This window comes from Achroia grisella, unplaced genomic scaffold (assembly GCF_030625045.1).
Source record: "Achroia grisella isolate CSIRO2021 unplaced genomic scaffold, CSIRO_AGI_Agris_v1 utg2167, whole genome shotgun sequence".
NCBI lineage: Eukaryota > Metazoa > Arthropoda > Insecta > Lepidoptera > Pyralidae > Achroia > Achroia grisella.
This window is the reverse complement of record NW_026712716.1, coordinates 473007-493074: the sequence shown is the minus strand read 5'-3', so window position 1 is coordinate 493074 and position 20068 is coordinate 473007. Positions and strand designations below refer to the sequence as shown.

Below are 20068 nucleotides of genomic sequence, written 5' to 3'. Positions count from 1 at the left end.
TTTATTTTTATATAGTCTGGCATTCCCTAACATTTTATTTTATTTTTTTTTGTATTTTTATACAATGTTGCATTAAAAATACACACAACTCTAAATTTTACTTTACACCCGTCTACCAACAAACCCTTATCTTTTAATAGCGATTTTAATTTATATCGCAAAACAACGTTTGTGTCAGCTTGTTTTATAAAAAGTAACGTTCCGCACAAAATTGTGAAAAGTTGTAATTGGCTTTCGAAATTGCCATACAAAATAATTACAGCTGTAATTATAACACGTAAATAATATTATTATTACAACCTGAACATGAGCAGAGTGGATCAGCCTGTATAATGTGCAGGACAAATGACATGGCTCACCGATTGACATGATTAATAGGTTATAGGGACAGGTAGGGTCTGCTATTGTACTCGGCAACAATAATAATCTTATTGATAAAAATGTTGTGGAATTCCAATATTCATCACCAAATTTGGAATACAAATTGATGAAGAGGGGAAGGGGGTTGTTATAAATGAGGACTAATTTAATGACTAATTCGACGATCGGTGGTCTAGCGGTCTAGCACACCGCTTTACGACCGATGGTCGCGGGTTCGATTCCTCGCACGGCACAAACATTTGTATCCATGAGTATGATTGTTTGTATCGGTCTGGGTGTTTTCTATGTATAATATGTATGTATTTACAAAAAAAAATATCTATGTATATGTATCAGTTATCTAGTACCCATAACACAAGCTCTAGCTAGCTTAACTTGAGTCTAGATGGCGCTGTGTGAATTGTCCTGAGATTATTATTATTATTATAATGTACCCCTAACAAGAATGGTAACCCAAAATTGGTACTAATTTCCCTTAGTACCAATTTTGGGTTACCATTATTGAGGACTAAGATGTTATAATAATGTTTCAGGACAATTCACACATAAAGGATCCTGATCGAAATTTCGGTCCAGAAAACTCGAGATTTTGTCTAACGAATCCTGGGATTTTAGGGACTAACAAAATTTTTTACGAATTAATAAAATTTGTTTTAAACTTTTGTGTTTACTATACACTATTTATATTATTAACCGGGTCTTAACACGAATAATTTTATGGCAAATAAAGGTATTTACCTCTCTCGACGTTTCGACTAGGTTGCACTAGCCGTGGTCACGAGCTGACCACGGCCTTTATTTGCCATAAAATTATTCGTGTTAAGACCCGGTTAATAATTTAAATAATAAAATTTGTGTTTTTGAAACGAAACGAACTAAATGTATATTTAACATTACCTATTATGAAAATAAAAATAGATGATTGAAAATAATTTGCTGACTTTTCATTGCCACTGCATTCCTCAATGGATCAGTAATACCGAAATACCGAGATTAAAAAAAATTGTCGGGATCGTATTCTCTATCACACAGCGCCATCTAGTCCAAAGCTAATCAGAGCTTGTGTTATGGGTACTAGACAACTGATATAATATATAGACACATTTTTTAAATACCTACATAATATAGAAAAAAAACATATACTCAGAGATTTAAATAAACCTACTTATGTATACAAATGTTTGTACCGAGCGAGGAATCGAACCAGTAACCATTGGACATGCCTACGTATTCTACTCACAGCCTTGACCTAGTTTAACACACGGCTTTGATTCCAGTTTTAAAGTATTTCTATCAGTATTGTTTAGTAAACATAACACAAGTACAGCTTAGCTTGAACTAGATGGCGCTGTGGGAATTGTCCTGGTGAATACCCATACTGATACAAACACTTGTACTCATAAATTCTTAACCTTAACCTCAACCTCAGGATAATTCACACAGCGCCATCTAGACTCAAGTTAAGCTAGCTAGAGCTTGTGTTATGGGTACTAGACAACTGATACATAGATATTTTTTTTTTTTCGTAAATGCATACATATTATACATAGAAAACACCCAGAGCGATACAAACAATCATACTCATGAATACAAATGTTTGTGCCATGCGAGGAATCGAACCCGCGACCATCGGTAGTAAGGCGGTGTGCTAAACCGCTAGACCACCGAGGCCGTCAAAATGTGTCCAACTTGTAATTAAAACTCCATCCATCGGAAATAAAACGGTGTGCTAGATCGCGCCTGTAGACTTATGGAAAATACTTATGTATTTACGATTAGTCGACAGGCTCGTAATGTCAAATATATTCGATATTTCCCATTTCGCACAATTAAACTGCGAAATCTGTACTTTATTTGTGTATTCTGTGGATACATCGCTACTTGTGGGTATGTTAGTTGATCAAAATCAACCCTGTACCATCGTAAGCACAGATTATTATATTTGAGTCCGTTAGTTTGTGTTCCCGCGGTTTCTGTTCCCCTCCCTTACCTACAGTACTGATCTGAACGTACGGCGGCCATGACGCGCGCGCGCCTTTATTGTGAATTGAAATAAATTAGAACTGTGTTAAACCTACTGTGAAACTGGAAAGCTAGCGAAGATATCTTCGAGACCCTGAAGTCCAAGAAATCCGCAGAACTATACAGGTACGTGACAGACGCTTCCACACATATTTTTCCCTATATATATACATAGTACTTTCCCTAACATTATGGTAGCAGAGAGTATTTTCCCTAACATTGGTCTATTTACTTGTACTGTATAACTACAACTGAAACACTGTCACGTGATTACTTCAATATGTTAAAATTGGCTAATGAAAAATTTAATCTGGTAATACTATTGGCGAAGATTATTAATTGGCATACGACAATTTTATATGACAAGTAACATGTAAAATTACAACGTTAATCTTCCTAAATTAAAAAAAAATCTCTAAACATCAACATACCTTCGTACATCTGCGCATACTGCGGAAAGCCAGCAGCCCGCAGCCATTTGCAGGCCTCCGTTGCTTCGATCTCTGTAACAAGCAATTTTTTTATATTAACAAATATATTCAATATATATAAAACTCTTTCTGATAAGGTTTACAACCTAAGGCCGGATGTAGTATATAATTTTTCCTGAGCCAAAAACCTGTAATATGCTTCAGAGTAGACCAAGTTATGATAAACTAACAAACAATTTTGAATAAAATTCGTAATGTATTGAGTGTTACTATAAAAGTTGTAATAAAAAATAAAATAACAATTATTCGGTAATTACAAACGCGATACACAAAAATTAGAGACTTAAATATAATATATACAATAAGTAATGATAATATGTAAGTATGTTATATTTGATTATTAGTAACATATATATGTATTGTTATTTTGGAAAATTAACATAGTGCTCATTGCTTGTGAGGACTGGTCTTTTCTGGTCACGAACACTGATTAGACTATTTCCTTTTGGCAAAATTGCTATAGCATATGCTGGTGGTCACTCTATTCTCCCAAATTTGAATTTAAAAAGTAAATCTGTGTTATTGTAAACGTGTACAACATTTATTTGAAAAGAATACGAGCTGAGTTTCTCGTCAGTCATATGTCTGTAATAGACCTACATGAATAAAGATATTTTGATTTGATTTGATTAGTACAAATAAAAGTGGTGTAAAAAATGCGTGGTCGATCTATAGTGGTGTTATGACATTGTTAATACTTAAATCTTGCCCAGATGACTAGATCTTGACGCACTGTGGATCTGGTCAAGATCGCTGGAAGGCGATGGATGCTAGCAGCGCAGGCTCGATCGTCGTTGAGATCTTTGGGGGAGGCCTATGTCCAGCAGTGAACGTGTTCCGGGCTGAGATGATGATGATGACATTTTTATTCTACCACTCATTCGGAATGCAGATTCATCACAAGAAGAATAAAAAACTAGTGTGTTGCTCTTTTAAACAAATAATGATTTACTTATATTTAATTAACAACAAGGATAAGGCATGCGACAATCAACATAGAAACCGCTACGCACTTAATCTCTGTTCAATGATGTTTATTTACTTTTTTTTCCTCGACTGGCAACATTACCGATACCTGTCTTTGTCAGCTGGCCCTAATAATTAAATACTTTTATCTAATTTATTACTCAATTTTTTTAGTGTAATTGATATAATTAGTGAGTTTAAGCTATAAAAAGTATCGATTGTTGTTTGTGTTCATTTTTATATAGTATTTGTGTACAAAAATCGACACATAAATATTTCTTACCGGTCAACTGTCAAAGTTCGTAATAAACTTATATTTACATCAATCTTGTACATGTTATCGCGTAATTCAATTTAAATTATTATAACATTCCTTTATTATTACTTATTTTGTGTTACATGTTAATATTGTGTTAATCTTAAAAGTGAATTCAAGTTGTGCGTCGAGGAAAAAAAATAATTACCCACTAACCAAATATTGTAAGTACTAACTGAAATATAATTAATTCTTACATTAAAATACTCAACAAGAGAGTGAAACTTTCACTAATTTAAATAGTTATTTATATATATTTCAATAACAGTACTGAATCTTCTAGAATTGGTTGTTTTTAATTCTATTATTTGAGCTTGTGTAGTACCCCAAGAAACCCATTCTTACAAGTAATAATATTTAGTATTGTTACAAAGGGAATTCTTAAAAGTAGAAATATATTATTTGATTTATATGCTCAAAAAAACATACCGTTTCGATAGTACATTCGTAAATTATGTAAAAAGATACTCAAAAACTTTTAAAAAGGTATGTAATGTAGCAAAGTCTAATTATCTAAATAAAAAAATTAAAGAGTCCAAGGATAAGATAAGGACAGTGTGGAATATTATTAACAAAGAAACTGGCAAAGTTAAAAGTCCATATAACGATTTTACGCTAAATTATAATGATAAACTAGTAACGTCCACAAAAGAAATTGTCAATATTTTTGAAAATTTTTTCGCTAATATTCCAACTGATATTACTTCCTCTTTGGACTCTTCTCCTGGTACAGCTAAATCATTCCTTATTGATAATGTTGTTTCTTGTCCGGTTACATTTAAATTTACATTTATTGACATTGCTACAATTACTAAAACATTTAAACAATTAAATTTAAAAAATACTGAAGACCATTGGGGCATGTCTGTTAAAGTTATTAACACCGCTATAGATGTTATTGCTCCATATTTAGTAATTATTTTCAATAAATGTATTTCTGACGGTGTTTTTCCCAATTTAATGAAACATAGCAAAATAACTCCACTCTTTAAGTCAGGAGAAAAAACTGTGGTAGGTAATTATAGGCCTATATCTATCTTACCAGTATTGAGTAAAGTGTTTGAAAAAATTATGCTCAATCAAATGCTACAACACTTTAAAGTAAATAAACTGCTTCACAGTCGACAATTTGGTTTCACGGCCGGTAAATCAACTACTGATGCCGGTGTAGCTCTCATTAAATATATATTTGATTCTTGGGAGAGGTCTCAGGATGCAGTCGGTGTATTTTGCGATCTTTCAAAAGCATTTGATTGCGTTGAACATGAAACACTTTTGCTCAAACTTGAACATTACGGTATTAGATATGAAGCACAAAGCATGATGAAATCCTATCTAAATAATAGAATGCAAGTTGTCGAAATAAATGGTGTAAAGTCTGAAGGAACTAGTATTAAAATGGGTGTTCCTCAGGGCTCCATTTTAGGTCCTTTCTTATTTTTAGTTTACATAAATGATCTTCCTTATATGGTAGAAAAGATAGCTGACATAGTTCTGTTTTGCTGATGATACTTCATTAGTATTCAAAGTCAATCGACATATTGATGATTTGGACGAAGTAAACGGTGCTCTTTCTTATGTTTTAAAATGGTTTACGGCTAATAATATGTTACTAAATGCAAATAAAACTAAATGTATCAAATTTACTCTCCCCAATGTAAGGCCGGTAGATTCAAAAATCATGTTGGACAATAAACCTATTAATTTTGTGGATGATACTGTATTTCTAGGTATCACATTAGATTCCAAGTTGCAATGGGGTGCCCATATTACTAAATTAGCGAGTCGACTTAGTTCTGCCGCTTATGCGGTAAGAAGAATTAGACAATTAACAGACGTGGCAACGGCTAAACTTGTGTACTTTAGCTATTTCCATAGCATTATGTCGTATGGTATTTTGTTATGGGGCAAAGCAGCTGATATAAATACAATATTTATTTTACAAAAGAGGGCCATTCGCTCCATTTATAGCATGGGTTCCAGGGAGTCTTTGCGAGAGTGCTTTAAGGAATCAAATATCCTCACCGTTGCTTCTCAATATATTTATGAAAACATCATGTATGCCAGGAAGAATATAGACAGTTTCAAAAGAGTTAGTGATTGCACTAATAAAAGCTTACGTAACAATAACAAACTGATTTTACCTAAATGTCGTTTGGCTAAAGTTAGTAATTCGTTTTATGGCAATTGCGTAAGGTTTTACAATAAAATACCAGAGTCTGTTATAAATCTGCCAGAAAAAAGATTTAAATGTCAAATAAAACACTTCCTTTGCAAAAAAGCCTACTATAAAATTGAAGAATTCGTTAACGATAATAATGTTTTTGTAGAAAAATTTTAAATACATAGCACTGACAATATTATCTGATTACACTAATAATGAGTGCGTAGCGATTTCTATGTTGATTGTCGCATGCCTCTTACTTGTTACACTGTAATTATTTATATAAAAAAAACATCTATCAAAAAGAGCAACACACAAGTTTCTTGCTCATTCTTCTTGTGATGAATCTGCATTCCGAATGAGTGGTAGAATCAAAATATGACTATTCAAAAGTGCTTGTAATGAGTTTATTTGAATAAAGATTATTTCTATTTCTATTTCTATTTGAATGAATAATTATTTCTATATCTATTTTCACCATATAAATAATGAAACCGTTGCGTAATGTAACGATTAAGTGTGGGTCATTTGCCACAAAACTGACGTCCGAGTGAAAAAAAAATCGTGAAATACCACTTAATCGTTACATTACGCAAACGGTCAAATCCCTAACTAGAATAGACAATGGTATGGAAATCAAACTTTCACCTAATAAATATTAATACATGATGACCAACATTACAGATCTCTGTAAACATATGAATAAGAGGAGTTTGGAAGAAAATCTTTGGATACTAAGTGTCTAGTTATACTGGACGGCTTTATATGCTCTTAGAGCGTTGTAGGGCAGAGGGCCAATCAGTAGTATTGTAGGGCTGACGTGTACTAATGTCTAAATAATGGAGGAAAGCAGATACAAAGGTATGAAGAGGCGAGGAGATAAACCGTGAAAAGATTGGATGCGGCAGTCTGCCGGTCACGTAGACCTAGTTATCAGTCAGTTAATGGGACACATTCATTGTTTATATTTGTTATATATATATATATATAAATAAAATTAGTGTGTCTGTTTGTAATATTGTAATAACCGTTTTTTACTACATGTATATGAATATAAATACGATACATTCCTCCTTTGTTAACATTAGCTGTAATTAATATACTTACAAATGTATTTAAGTGCAATAAAGAATATTTTAATACATACAGCAAAATAAAATTTTTTACAATTTTTGTCTGTCTATCTGTCTGTTTGTTCCGGCTAATTTCTGAAATGGCTGGACCGATTTTGACGGGACTTTTAATTGTAGTTAGCAGATATAATGAGAAGTAACTTAGGCTACCTTTATTTTAGAAAAATCGTCGACTGAATGCCGCGGCTCACCCAACGAAAGAGAATTATTCAACTACCGACCTCCGTATTTAAAAACCGAAGTCAGTATAGTAGGGAGAGAAGCGGGAGTAACTGTTATCTTATGACAAACAACTTAGTTCGGTCTATAAATACTACATTGGGTACTTCATTAGTACCAAACTCATAACATCTTTAATATCTTTTTAAAATATCGGATTTTCTACAATATTGATGTCAACCCTAACAATAATATATACATATTACAGTACAGAAGAGCCGAAATAAATTTGACACGGGTGAAACCACGGGGTGTTACGGAGTCAGTATATAGACGGATATACCATATCCTAAATATAGTATTCGGACATCCAAGATCGGTATTACTGATGGAGTAGATATGTCATTATTCATTTACATGGTATCCAGTCTAATGTATCCGCCACTGCACCACACACGTCTGTAAGATGTGTTGTGTGTTTGACCACTCGCTAGATATGGTACAGTCGAAAGTTTAACTCATTATGTTATTAATCTTATTCTGTTGCATTAAATTCATTTGACATACTTTTTTTTTATTTATTAATATTTTACGGCTCTGGATACAGGTCCTTTTTAGCTCAACATAAAGTACAAAAACAAAAACAATCACAGTTTCTTCACAGTGTTGGAAATAAATTTATATAAAGTCTTGAATAGTACAGATTTATAAGATGTCTTCAAGAGACTTCGGTACTTTATTATATTTGACATACTAAAAAAAACTACGCAACCGATTTTGAAGCGGTTTTTTTAATAGATAGAGTGATTCAAGAGGAAGGTTTTATATATATAATACATGTAGCGAGTACCTAGTAATATTATAAACGCAAAAGTTTGCGAGTATAGATGTTTGTTACTCTTTCACATAAAAACTACTGAACGGATGTTGATGAAACTTTACAGTAATGTAGCTTAAACATCATAACAACATATTGGTTATAAATTTGACACGGGCGAAACCGCGAGCACAGCTAGTATATAATATAGTATTATTTTATGTATGATATTGATGTTGCAATCTAAATGTGGAAGTAACTGTACACTTGCAGGTCATTAAACTGGAAGTGCAATCCATCAACCTTGACAATACTGAGCGTGAACTTGCCAAAATTGATGCAACATTGTTACTATATAAATACATTATCACCAATGATGGTATCATTCAACAAGACCAGCCATGAGAAGTCTGATTGTATTCTCTTTTGTAACCCTGGCAACTGTGTGTGCTATGGGTATCGGAAAATGGGACTCCGACCTGGAAACAGCAGCGTCTCACCACGGCAACGGCTGGGGTAAAGGACATGGACATCATCATCATGGTGATCATCATGGTGATCATAAAGGAGGATACCATAAAGGACATAGAGGCCATCACGGTGAACACCACGGCCATCACGATCAACATGATCATGGAGGTTATAAAGGACACCATGAAGGCCACGGCGGTCATGAGAAGCATCATCATCACGGTGATGGGTATCATCATCATCATCATCACGGTGAGAAAGGTGATCACGGACACGGACACAAGGAGGACGGTCATTGGGAGAAAGGAGATGACACGAAGGGTCATCACGAAGTTGATAAGCTTAACGAGTTCAAAAAGGAGACACACTTCCACGAAAGCCATGGTGATAAGGGCCATCATGAGCATAAAGGGGGTCACCATCATGAAGGGGGTCATAAGAAAGGGGGTCATCATAATCATGGACACAAGCACGGTGGACACCACGAACATCATCACGGTAAAGGGGAACATCATGAAGATGGCGGTCATCAACATGGCCATAAGGGTCATCATGAGGAAGATGGTCATCACAAGCATTGGCATCATGACCATGGTCATGGAGAGAAGGGTGGGCACGGGGACCATAAGCACTGGGGTTTTAAGAAGGGACATTAAGACTGAAGCATTAGATCTTTGGGTAAGAAATAGAAATATAAATAATCTTTATTCAAATAACCTCAATACAAGCACTTTTGAATAGTCATATTTTGATTCTACCACTCATTCGGAATGCAGATTCATCAAAAGAAGAATGAGCAAGAAACTTGTGTGTTGCTCTTTTTAATAGATGTTTTTTTTATATAAATAATTACAGTATAACAAGTAAGAGGCATGCGATAATCAACATAGAAGTCGCTACGCACTCATTATTAATGTAATCAGATAATATTGTCAGTGCTATAGATTTAAAGTTTCTATAAAAACATTATCGTTAACGAATTCTTCAATATTATAGTAAGCTTTTTTGCAAAGGAACTGTTTTATTTGGCATTTAAATCTTTTTTCTGGCAGATTTATAACAGACTCTGGTATTTTATTGTAAAACCTTACGCAATTGCCATAAAACGAATTACTAACTTTAGCCAAACGACATTTAGGTAAAATTAGTTTGTTATTGTTACGTAAGCTTTTATTAGTGCAATCACTAACTCTTTTGAAACTGTCTATATTCCTTCTGGCATACATGATATTTTCATAAATATATTGAGAAGCAACGGTGAGGATATTTGATTCCTTAAAACACTCTCGCAATGACTCCCTGGAACCCATACCATAAATGGAGCATAAGAAATTTACATTCTATTTTTTACCTTACAACTGTATTTCATTTTTCTGTAATTAAATTGTTATATTAAAAAATATTTTACTAAAAATATATTATTGTTTTTTATTATTCTACTGAGAATTGAAAATATAGTCAGTTGTGTAGCACTTATCCGCTTAACAAAGTGATATTTCAAAAATCATGTTTGATATGTTCATAGTAACTTCAGACTAGATCAAACTTGACCAGGTCAGGTCCGGTAGACCATCATGGCAAATTCACCAGGAATTTAATATGGTTTCGGGGGAGAATTAACAGCTGACAATGTACCATGTCAGGTTGACTTACACGCGATTCCTCCTGGAAACCATCCTGGTAACTTTCCAATTGCAAAGGAGAGCTAACAGACCTGACTGCATGCATGCCATTGGTGCTTCGCCAGAGTATACCATTAGCACCATTCTATCATCATCCATTAAAAAAATATAATAACTTCTGTTCCCAATTTTGTCTGTGTGATCAGGATAAAATGTAGCCTATTCTTTTGAATCGCATGTATTTTTTTTTGTACTCTTTATAGCACTAAATATAGAACAAAAATTAAAATAAATATACATTAACTTATACAAAAAATATAACATTAACAAATATAAAGAACTCTGCATTAGACAGCGCCTATCAACCCCAGTCACGCATTCTGACCTTCTTCGGCCACGTATCTCGCCGTGGTAATAACTCCATACAGCGTCTCGTAGTGCAGGGAAAAGTGGGAGGCACCAGGCCACGTGGTAGATCACCAATGAGATGGACAGATCAGATCAAGGCCGCAACTAAGTGCTCAGTTTACGAATGTACCCGGAAAGCTACAGTCCGCGACGAATGGCGCCGTATTACCAAAAACCTCACTCATCGTGATTCAAAATGACCACGACCACTCTGACAAGAGTGTACCGACTAAGAAGAAGAAGAAGAACTTATACAAAAGGCGGTCTTGTCGCTAAGCAATCTCTTCCAGACTACCTTTGGGTGGATAGAGAAAGTAGACAGTAAAGACAAATTTCATGATGACAAGCAGGTAATGAAAATAACAATCAAACTACATAATGGAATGCAATAGGCATGACATTATAGGCAAGTAATTTTTTTATGGATGTTAATGAAATGGTGCACCCGCCTGCACAAACAGTTTAGACTTGCAGGGCACCAGTGGAGGATGATAAGATGAACATGAGGTCAGGTCAGTTAGCCCATCGTGACAGATTCACCAAGAATTTATCACAACGGTTTCCAGAGGGAACCACGTGGAGGTCACCTGACATGGTACATTGCTAGCACTAAAATCATCAGTCCACATTACTTACGATCCCCTTTCCCCCCAGTAATTGATAATTAATTGATTTAGCAGAACAAAATGGAAACCGGAATCATTTACCGGAACTTAGTGGAAGTGATTTCACAGTCATCTTGAAGGTCAAATCAAATCATCTGAGTGTATAATGGATAAAGATTCTGTAATATTTATTGTTTTTGATAAAAATTCCAGTTTTATTTTTACTTTTATGATTTTGTTGTACTTGCATGTCGAAATAATCAAATTATTTAAAGATACATATATATATATATATATATATAATATCGGCGTTGACATAAATTGGAAATTGTCCCGTTATCATTACATACTACACAGTATAAAACAAAGTCGCTGTCGCTGTCTGTCAGTCCTTATGTATGCTTAAATTACTTTGAAAAAAATACGAGCTGAGTTTCTTGTCAGTTCTTATCTCGAAATCATTCCAAACTGATGGTAGATTTGACATATGATAAGAGTCTGTAATAGACCTACATGAATAAAGATATTTTGAATTTGAATTTGAATTTAAATCTTTAAAAGTACGCAACGGGACTTTTTTGGAAGGTAGCTGATGTAATAAGTAGTAACATAGGCTACTTATTTTAGAAAAATAAAGTTAAATTCCACGCGGACGAACTCGCGGGAACAGCTAGTCAGATATAAATATTAGCATATACCAGTAATTATTGAAATTCTAAATTAGCGTATTTTTTATTGAATACTAAAACGTAGTAAGATGTCTCCAATACTATAGAACATACAATCAATTTCATACACATTTCATACATAAATAATGTCTGTGTGTATGTCATTAATTATTTATAAACTAGGTGGGTGTATTGTAAGAACATAATGAATGGTTACATTATACAAAAATACGACATTTTGACAATATATTTTGTACGATGTGATAATTTTATGGCCTGTTCCGAAAGTGAAAATACTGGTACCTATAGTTTTATTATTTATTTCTTTCTGTTGTTTAATATCTCAATATATCTTATTAATATCTATACATATAAATAAAATTGGAGTGTCTGCTTGTAATATTGATATAACCGTCTATTACCACATGCATATGAATATAAATACGGTACATAAACCAAAATAATATTTTTTACAATTCTGGTCTGTCTGTTTTGTTCCGGGTAATCTCTGGAATGGCTAGACCGATTTTGACGAGACTTGGCAGGTAGCTGATGTAATAGGGAGTAACTTAGGCTATTTTTATTTTAGAAAAATAAAGTTATATTCCACACGGACGAAGTCGCGAGAACAGCTAGTTAGAAATGCGAAAGTTTGTAAGTACGGACGGATGGTTGTTGCTCTTTCACGCAAAAACTACGGAACGCATTTTGTTGAAACTTTCAAGTGATGTAGCTTATACATCAGAATTACATATAGGGTAAAAAATTACCGCAGGTACAACTACATCCATACATAAAATTATATTGCAAAACTTCTACAGTTTCTCTGTTGGGGATGACTGATGACTGTCACGCCTATATAATTATATATTATACATGTATAATTTATATATTACATTTTATATATATAAGTATAAATATTTTATGGTAAATAAAGATATTCATTATTTACTAGCTGTCCCGGCAAACGTTGTTTTGCCTTAAAATAAAATAAAATTTAGGGGTGGACTACCCCTAACATTTAGGGGGATGAAAAATAGATGTTGGCCGATTTTCAGACCTACTCAATACGCTCACAAAATTTCATGAGAATCGGTCAAGCCGTTTCGGAGGAGTATGGGAACGAAAACTGTGACACGAGAATTTTATATATAAGATTATAAGGTTTTTTTGTCTATATTGTTGTGTCAAGACGAGTCAATATAAGTCTATTCTATTCTATTCTATTCACCACTCTCAGCATTTCAAGGAGGTTGCACTAGCCCTGGCCATATATTATATTAATCACTACATAGTATAAAACAAAGTCGCTGTCGCTGTCTGTCCGTCCCTATGTATGCTTAAATCTTTAAAACTACGCAACAGATTTTGAATCGGTTTTATTCATAGATAAAGTGATTCAAGAGGAAGGTTTATATGTATAATATATATATACACCCGTGCAAAGCCGGGGCGAGTAGCTAGTATAGTATAAAACAAAGTTGCTATTGCTGTCCGTCCCTATGTATGCTTAAATCTTAAAAACTACGCAACGGATTTTGAAGCTGTTTTATTAATAGATAGAGTGATTCAAGAGGAAGGTTTATATATATAATACATGTACACCCGTGCAAAGCCGGGGCGAGTAGCTAGCAAATAAATGTGAAAGTTAAATATGAGGTTTTTAATGATTTTAGTTGTTCGGTATAAGAGTCTGCATCCATATAAACTGTTGAAACGATGCAGTTTAGTACATTTTCACATGCAGTTAAGATGGGGCATTTAACTGCCGATACTATAAACGTTACAGTAAACATTATATGATTTACGACGAATTACACTGCACTGGACAGGTTAGGAAATTTACGACTAAATAGAACTCTCACACGTAATCATTTGGTTAATTTTAACCAACACACGTACGTACTTTAAACTACTTAATTTATTTCCGATAGTCGTGGGTTCGATTCCTCGCACAATTCATTAGTATGTTTGTTTTTATTGATCTGGGTGTTTTCTATAAGTATAAATAGTATAAGTAACAAGTAATAAGTAAGAATTTACAAAAAAAAAACTATATAAGTAATAGTATCAGTTGTCTAGTACCCAAGTTACAAAATATCTTAATAGCACCTTTTAAAATGTTTACTAGTGCCATCTAGTGTCACAAGTCAAAACTGTTTGTATTAAATTCAAAATTATTTAAATATAGAACAAAACTTAATATTAGTTTATAATAAACTATTTAAAAAATAAATAAATTTTCAAATGGTTTATATTCAGCCAGTATTATTCATAGGAGAAAATAAAACAAACAATATAGGCCAGTGAGAAATAAATATAAAATAATAATTTATATGAATTGAATATTACTTACTATTGTTATTTAGCCCTTAGCTCAGCCGAGTGCCTTGCAACATACATTAAAAAAACAAACTTAGTTTTGCATTCATGTAAAATTATATATATTTGAACAGTATCACGGATATCACGTCATCATATCACGCCCGTGCTATTCAAGCTGTTTTTTCGGAGGACTAAGGTAAGCTCCGTACTTTTTATTTTCACTGCCAAATCTCAACACTCAAACAGAAAAACGCAAAGTAAGCTACTTTGCTACTGTAATAGGTACCTATATAGACTACCTTGCACGTTTAGTTCGGTAGAAATTTCATTGAAATAAACACCAACATTCCTTCAAGTCTAGCACTTAACTTAGTAGCACTTAACTTACCACTTTACCGTACCAAAAACTCTCTCAATCTAATTTGTAATAGAAAACCTTATTACCTGTTAATTGATCAATACTCAAATTGGGAACACTTTTGCTGCACATCACTAGCGGATCACTAAACACTAAACACTAAACAGAGTAAGAGCGGCGCGCATCAACACTGAATCACTCAACTTTCATAAGAAATTCGTTCGCTTATTAACAACCGTACTGATTAACACGTTTTAACTAACCGTTTTTTGTTACACAACTAACCGGTGTATAGAAAAGTCATGGCTACTAGTTATGCATTTTATTGGTAATAACCTCGTGATCGCATCGTTGTTTTATGCATATTATGGAAAAGACGTCCCATTGATACTTATAACTGTATCGATACTTAGTTGTAACTTTATAGCTCTATATACCACATCACTATTTTATATATGATATTGACGGTTACAAATTAAAAAATAAATACCGCATAATGTAACTGGCAGAAAATAAAGTGTCGAAGATTAAAATAAAATTAAAAGGCGATAATTTAAAAATGGAACGCCGTACACGAATGTTAGAAGCAAATGAGTGTACACTTGAGGAGCCGTTGTAAACTAAGATTAGTTATCAGTTTTTATCGCGGCCAGTCGTTAGTTGCGCCCTTTAATCGTTGGACGCTTCAGCGATAGTGGTGCACTGTGTACGGCGCACTGATTTTAGTTAACTTATGGATGTGATTGTTTATTTATTTACGCTGGATATTTATAACAACGGGAGTGTAATCCAATATGTGTAATATGAGAATACGAGCTGAGTTTCTTGTCAGTTCTTCTCATCATTCCGAACTGACGGTAGATTTTTCATGTCATAAGAATCTGTAATAGACTTACATGAATAAAGATATTTTCAATTTGAATTTATTTTAACTGTAATATTATATACTAGCTGTGCTCACGGTTTCACCCACGTTAAATTTTAATACATATATAAATTTCAATAAAAAATATAGCTTAGGAGTTATTCAGATGCATAAGCTATATTACTGTAAAGTTTTATATTACTAGAAACTTGTGGGTTGCTCTTTTGAATAAAAATAATTTTAAATAAATAATTACACAATAACAAGTAAGAGGCATGCGATAATCAACTTAGAAACTGGTACGCACTAATTCCTTGAGCAATCAGATAATATTGTCAGTGCTATAAGTTTTAAAGGTTAAATTTGATTATGAAATTGAAAATGAATTCCAAATGTATATATGATATTATATTTTAAAAATATTCATTAATATATTTTTTTTTTATAATACAAACGAGCATGCGGCATTTTAAAAAGTAATAAGCTCTTTTCTTGAAGGTTTCAACACCGTATCGGTTCGGAAATACCACTGCTGGAAGGTGATTCCATAATGTGGACGTGCGTGGCAAAAAGTTTCTAGAAAACCGCACTGTAGAGGACCGCCATTAATCCAGATGATCAGGATGGTATTTTAGTTTCTGGCGGGTGGTACGATGGTGAAACTCAGCAGCTGGTATTAATCTGAACAATTCCTCAGAACACTCCCCGTGATATATGAGGTAGAAAATGAACAGAGATGCAATATCTCGCCGCAAAGCCAATGGGTCGAGTCGCATTTATATGATAACATAGTAATTGCAGTCTAATTAAAAAGTTAAAACGGAAATTAGCATTTACTATAATGTAAATAATGAATTTAAAATCTTATTCAATTGACCATAAACATTGAATCTACCTTGAAATCTTCTGAATTAATACCAGCGCATTAATCCGAAGAATTCACTCAGAACACTCCCCGTGATATATGCGGTAGAAAATGAACAGAGATGCAATATCTCGCCGCAAAGCCAATGGGTCGAGTCTGTCACATAGACGTTGATTACCAATGAAAATATCTAAATAATACCGTATCCATACTAGACAATCATCATACATCCTTGTATAAGTAACGAATGAGTTTAAAAATTAAGGAAAATATTTAGACACACGTTATCGGTCTGTCTTTCAACATGTTATAATACTTGGTGATACGCGAGCGAGGCGCGACGCGGGGCTAACTTGTGTATTTGTATGTGCCGTATTGTTATCAGTGTTTACTGGGCTGTTTGCTTTAGTGTCTGTACACTCCGGGATAATTAAAAATAAAATATTCTTTATTTAAATATCGTCGGTTAAATAGAAAAATGGCGGTAATAAAAATGTATTTTTTTTACAAGACAAGCATTTATAGTTTTTAAATTTATTTAAATTATTATTTTTACATTTAGAGTTTTAACAAAAAAAAATACATAGAAGTATTATATATCATTTTAAAAGTATAATAATAATAATCTCAGGATAATTCATTCAACGCCATCTAGACCCAAGTTAAGCTAGCTGAAGCTTGTGCTATGGGTACTAGACAACTGATACAAATACATAGATTTTTTTTCGTAAATACATACATAGAAAACACCCAGACCGATACAAACAATCATACTCATGAATACAAATGTTTGTGCCGTGCGAGGAATCGTACCCGCGACCATCGGATGTAAAGCGGTGTGCTAGACCGCTATACCACCGAGGTCGTCGTTTATGTTTAGATAATGATTAAGACGGCGTGGTTAAGTTAATTTTTGAAAAATGTCATTTTTACATTTAATCAACGATGTAATATAGAATCCTACTAATGTCCTAAATACAAAATTTTCGATGATGGATGTTTGTTATTCATTCACGAAAAAACTATTAGACTGAAATCCAAAACTACTAATATACCATATGCTACTATAAAACTACTAACGGTAAAGTTAGTTATATAACTACTAGACGGAAATACAAAACTACTAATACTACCATATTTTATTTATATAAAACTACTAAATGACATTTAGTAGTTTTATAGTAACGCTAAAGTTAGTTATATAACTACTAGACGGAAATACAAAACTACTAATACTACCATATTCTACTAATATAAAACTACTAAATGATATTTGGTAGTTTTATAGTAACAAAAAAAGAAAAATAACAAAAAAAGTTGTGAAAAAAGCGTGTTAAAACTCTGGAACAAATAACTACTATCACGGCTAAAGTAAAAAAATTGTGTAATACTTTTTATTTGTGACTTACTCTCCGGGGTTGGGGAAACTTAAACATCTGATTCGAAACTACTCGTTTTCGAAATCGGTTAACATCAATGGAAATGACTCGTAATCATCTCAACAGAAAATTTACGACTATAACCGGAGTAATAAAATCAATGACTTTCCAGTAAAGTGATTCATTCAAGTCTTAGTCGGTAGCAACTGATTAAATTCTTATTAGTCATATTTATGTGTGAAAAAACTGAGTTTCTGAGAATACAACAATAACAACAATCATCATCATCATCGTCATCATCATCATCAGCATCATCATCATCAGCATCATCATCATCAGCATCATCATCATCATCATCATCATCATCATCATCGTCATCATCGTCATCATCATCTCAGCCCGGAAGATGTCCACTGCTGGTCATAGGCCTCCCCCAAAGATCTCCACGACGATCGGTCCTGCGCTACTCGCATCCGTCGCCTTCCAGCGATCTTGACCAGATCGCCGGTCCACCTTGCTGGAAGTCTTCCCACATTGCGTCTTAATAACAACAATATCCCTAAACATTTCATATAGCGCCATCTAGACCCAAGTTAAGCTAGCTCAAGCTTGTGTTATGGGTACTAGATAACTGATACAAATACATAGATATTTTGTTTGTAAATACATACATATTATACATAGAAAACACCCAGATCGACACAAACAATCATACTCATGAATACAAATATTTGTGCCGTGCGAGGAATCGAACCCGCGACCATCGGACGTAAAGCGGTGTGCTAGACCGCTAAACCACTGAGGTTGTCCGAGTTATATTTGTACAACACACGCCAGATGCGCTTCCCGGTAGTTAGTTTTAGTGTGGTATTAGTCAATAGTGGTACTTATTTAACCACTAGTATATACTAACGTAGAAATTGAGGAAAACTGCAGATATACGAAGAAAAACAGAGATAACAAAAAGACAGAAGCAGCTTATCAAGGTGCTTTTCCCCTGAAATAAGTACAATACTTATAGCAGATTGGGCCCCTAAAATATGGTCGAGTGCAGTGATGGCTGGCTCATCCGTCATACTCGTGAACGAGTGCTGCTTGTAGGGATTGGTCTGCTCTTATCACTACGACTGATTTAATCTTATTGTATATTTATATTTGACCCAAAAAATTGTACTGGTTGGTAGTTTGTATTCACACGTTTCGACTTGTAAATGTAAACTTACAAGGATTATTTAAAAGAGCAACACACAAGTTTCTTGCTCGTTCTTCTTGTGATGAGACAGCTTTCCGAACGAGTGGTAGATAAAAAACAAATTGTTATAACTATTCAAAAGTGCTTAAATTAAGTTTGTTAGAATAAATGATTTTCTATTCTATTTTATTATTACGAGTAGTAATGCTATAGAATTGACGGCCTCGGTAGTCTAGTGGTTTAATACACAGACTTAATTCCGATGGTCGCGGGTTCGATTCCTCGCACGGCACAAACATTTATATTCATGAGTATGATTGTTTGTGTTGGTCTGGGTGTTTTCTATGTACAGTATGTATGTAATTACGACAACAAATATCTATGTATTTGTATCAATTATCTAGTACCCATAACACAAGCTTTAGCTAGCTTAACTTGGGTCTAGATGGCGCTGTGTAAATTGTCCTGTTTTGTGTCCTGTCCTCCATTGTGATGTTATGACGTAGGCATCCGCTAAGAAAGGATTTTGATAAATCCTACCCCCATTGGGATAAAATAGGGGTTAAAAGTTTGTATGAAACTTTGTCAATTTTAAACCGATCGGGCTGAGAATTTGCATGCATAAAGCTACTATGACGTAGGCATTCCCTAAGAAAGGATTTTGATAAATTCCACCCCTAAGGGGATAAATTAACGCGAGTGGAGCAGCGGGCAAAAGGTAGTAAATATATAAAAATGTACAAAGAGTTTGCAACATGTGGAGGAACCATTCCGTTGCTAACAATGTATGGTACATCAGGTCAGGTCGAGATGGTACATTACTACTTATTTTTTTTAAATCAACCGCTTTTTTTTCTTTTT

At 33.8% G+C, this 20068-nt stretch overlaps 2 protein-coding genes across 2 annotated transcripts in view; one reads left to right on the top strand and one right to left on the bottom strand.

Moving 5' to 3' along the window:
• LOC131842365 (rho GTPase-activating protein 7) overlaps window positions 1–20068 on the bottom strand; it is a 396667-nt gene that overhangs the window by 82573 nt on the left and 294026 nt on the right. Inside the window, exon 2 of the mRNA XM_059190907.1 lies at window positions 2835–2906. Within this exon, the coding sequence (XP_059046890.1) occupies window positions 2835–2906 (72 nt within the window). The remainder of the gene's footprint in view (window positions 1–2834; window positions 2907–20068) is intronic.
• LOC131842366 (histidine-rich glycoprotein-like) lies at window positions 8851–9576 on the top strand. Its single transcript, XM_059190908.1, has one exon. The coding sequence runs from the start codon at window positions 8851–8853 to the stop codon at window positions 9574–9576; it is 726 nt and encodes a 241-aa protein (XP_059046891.1).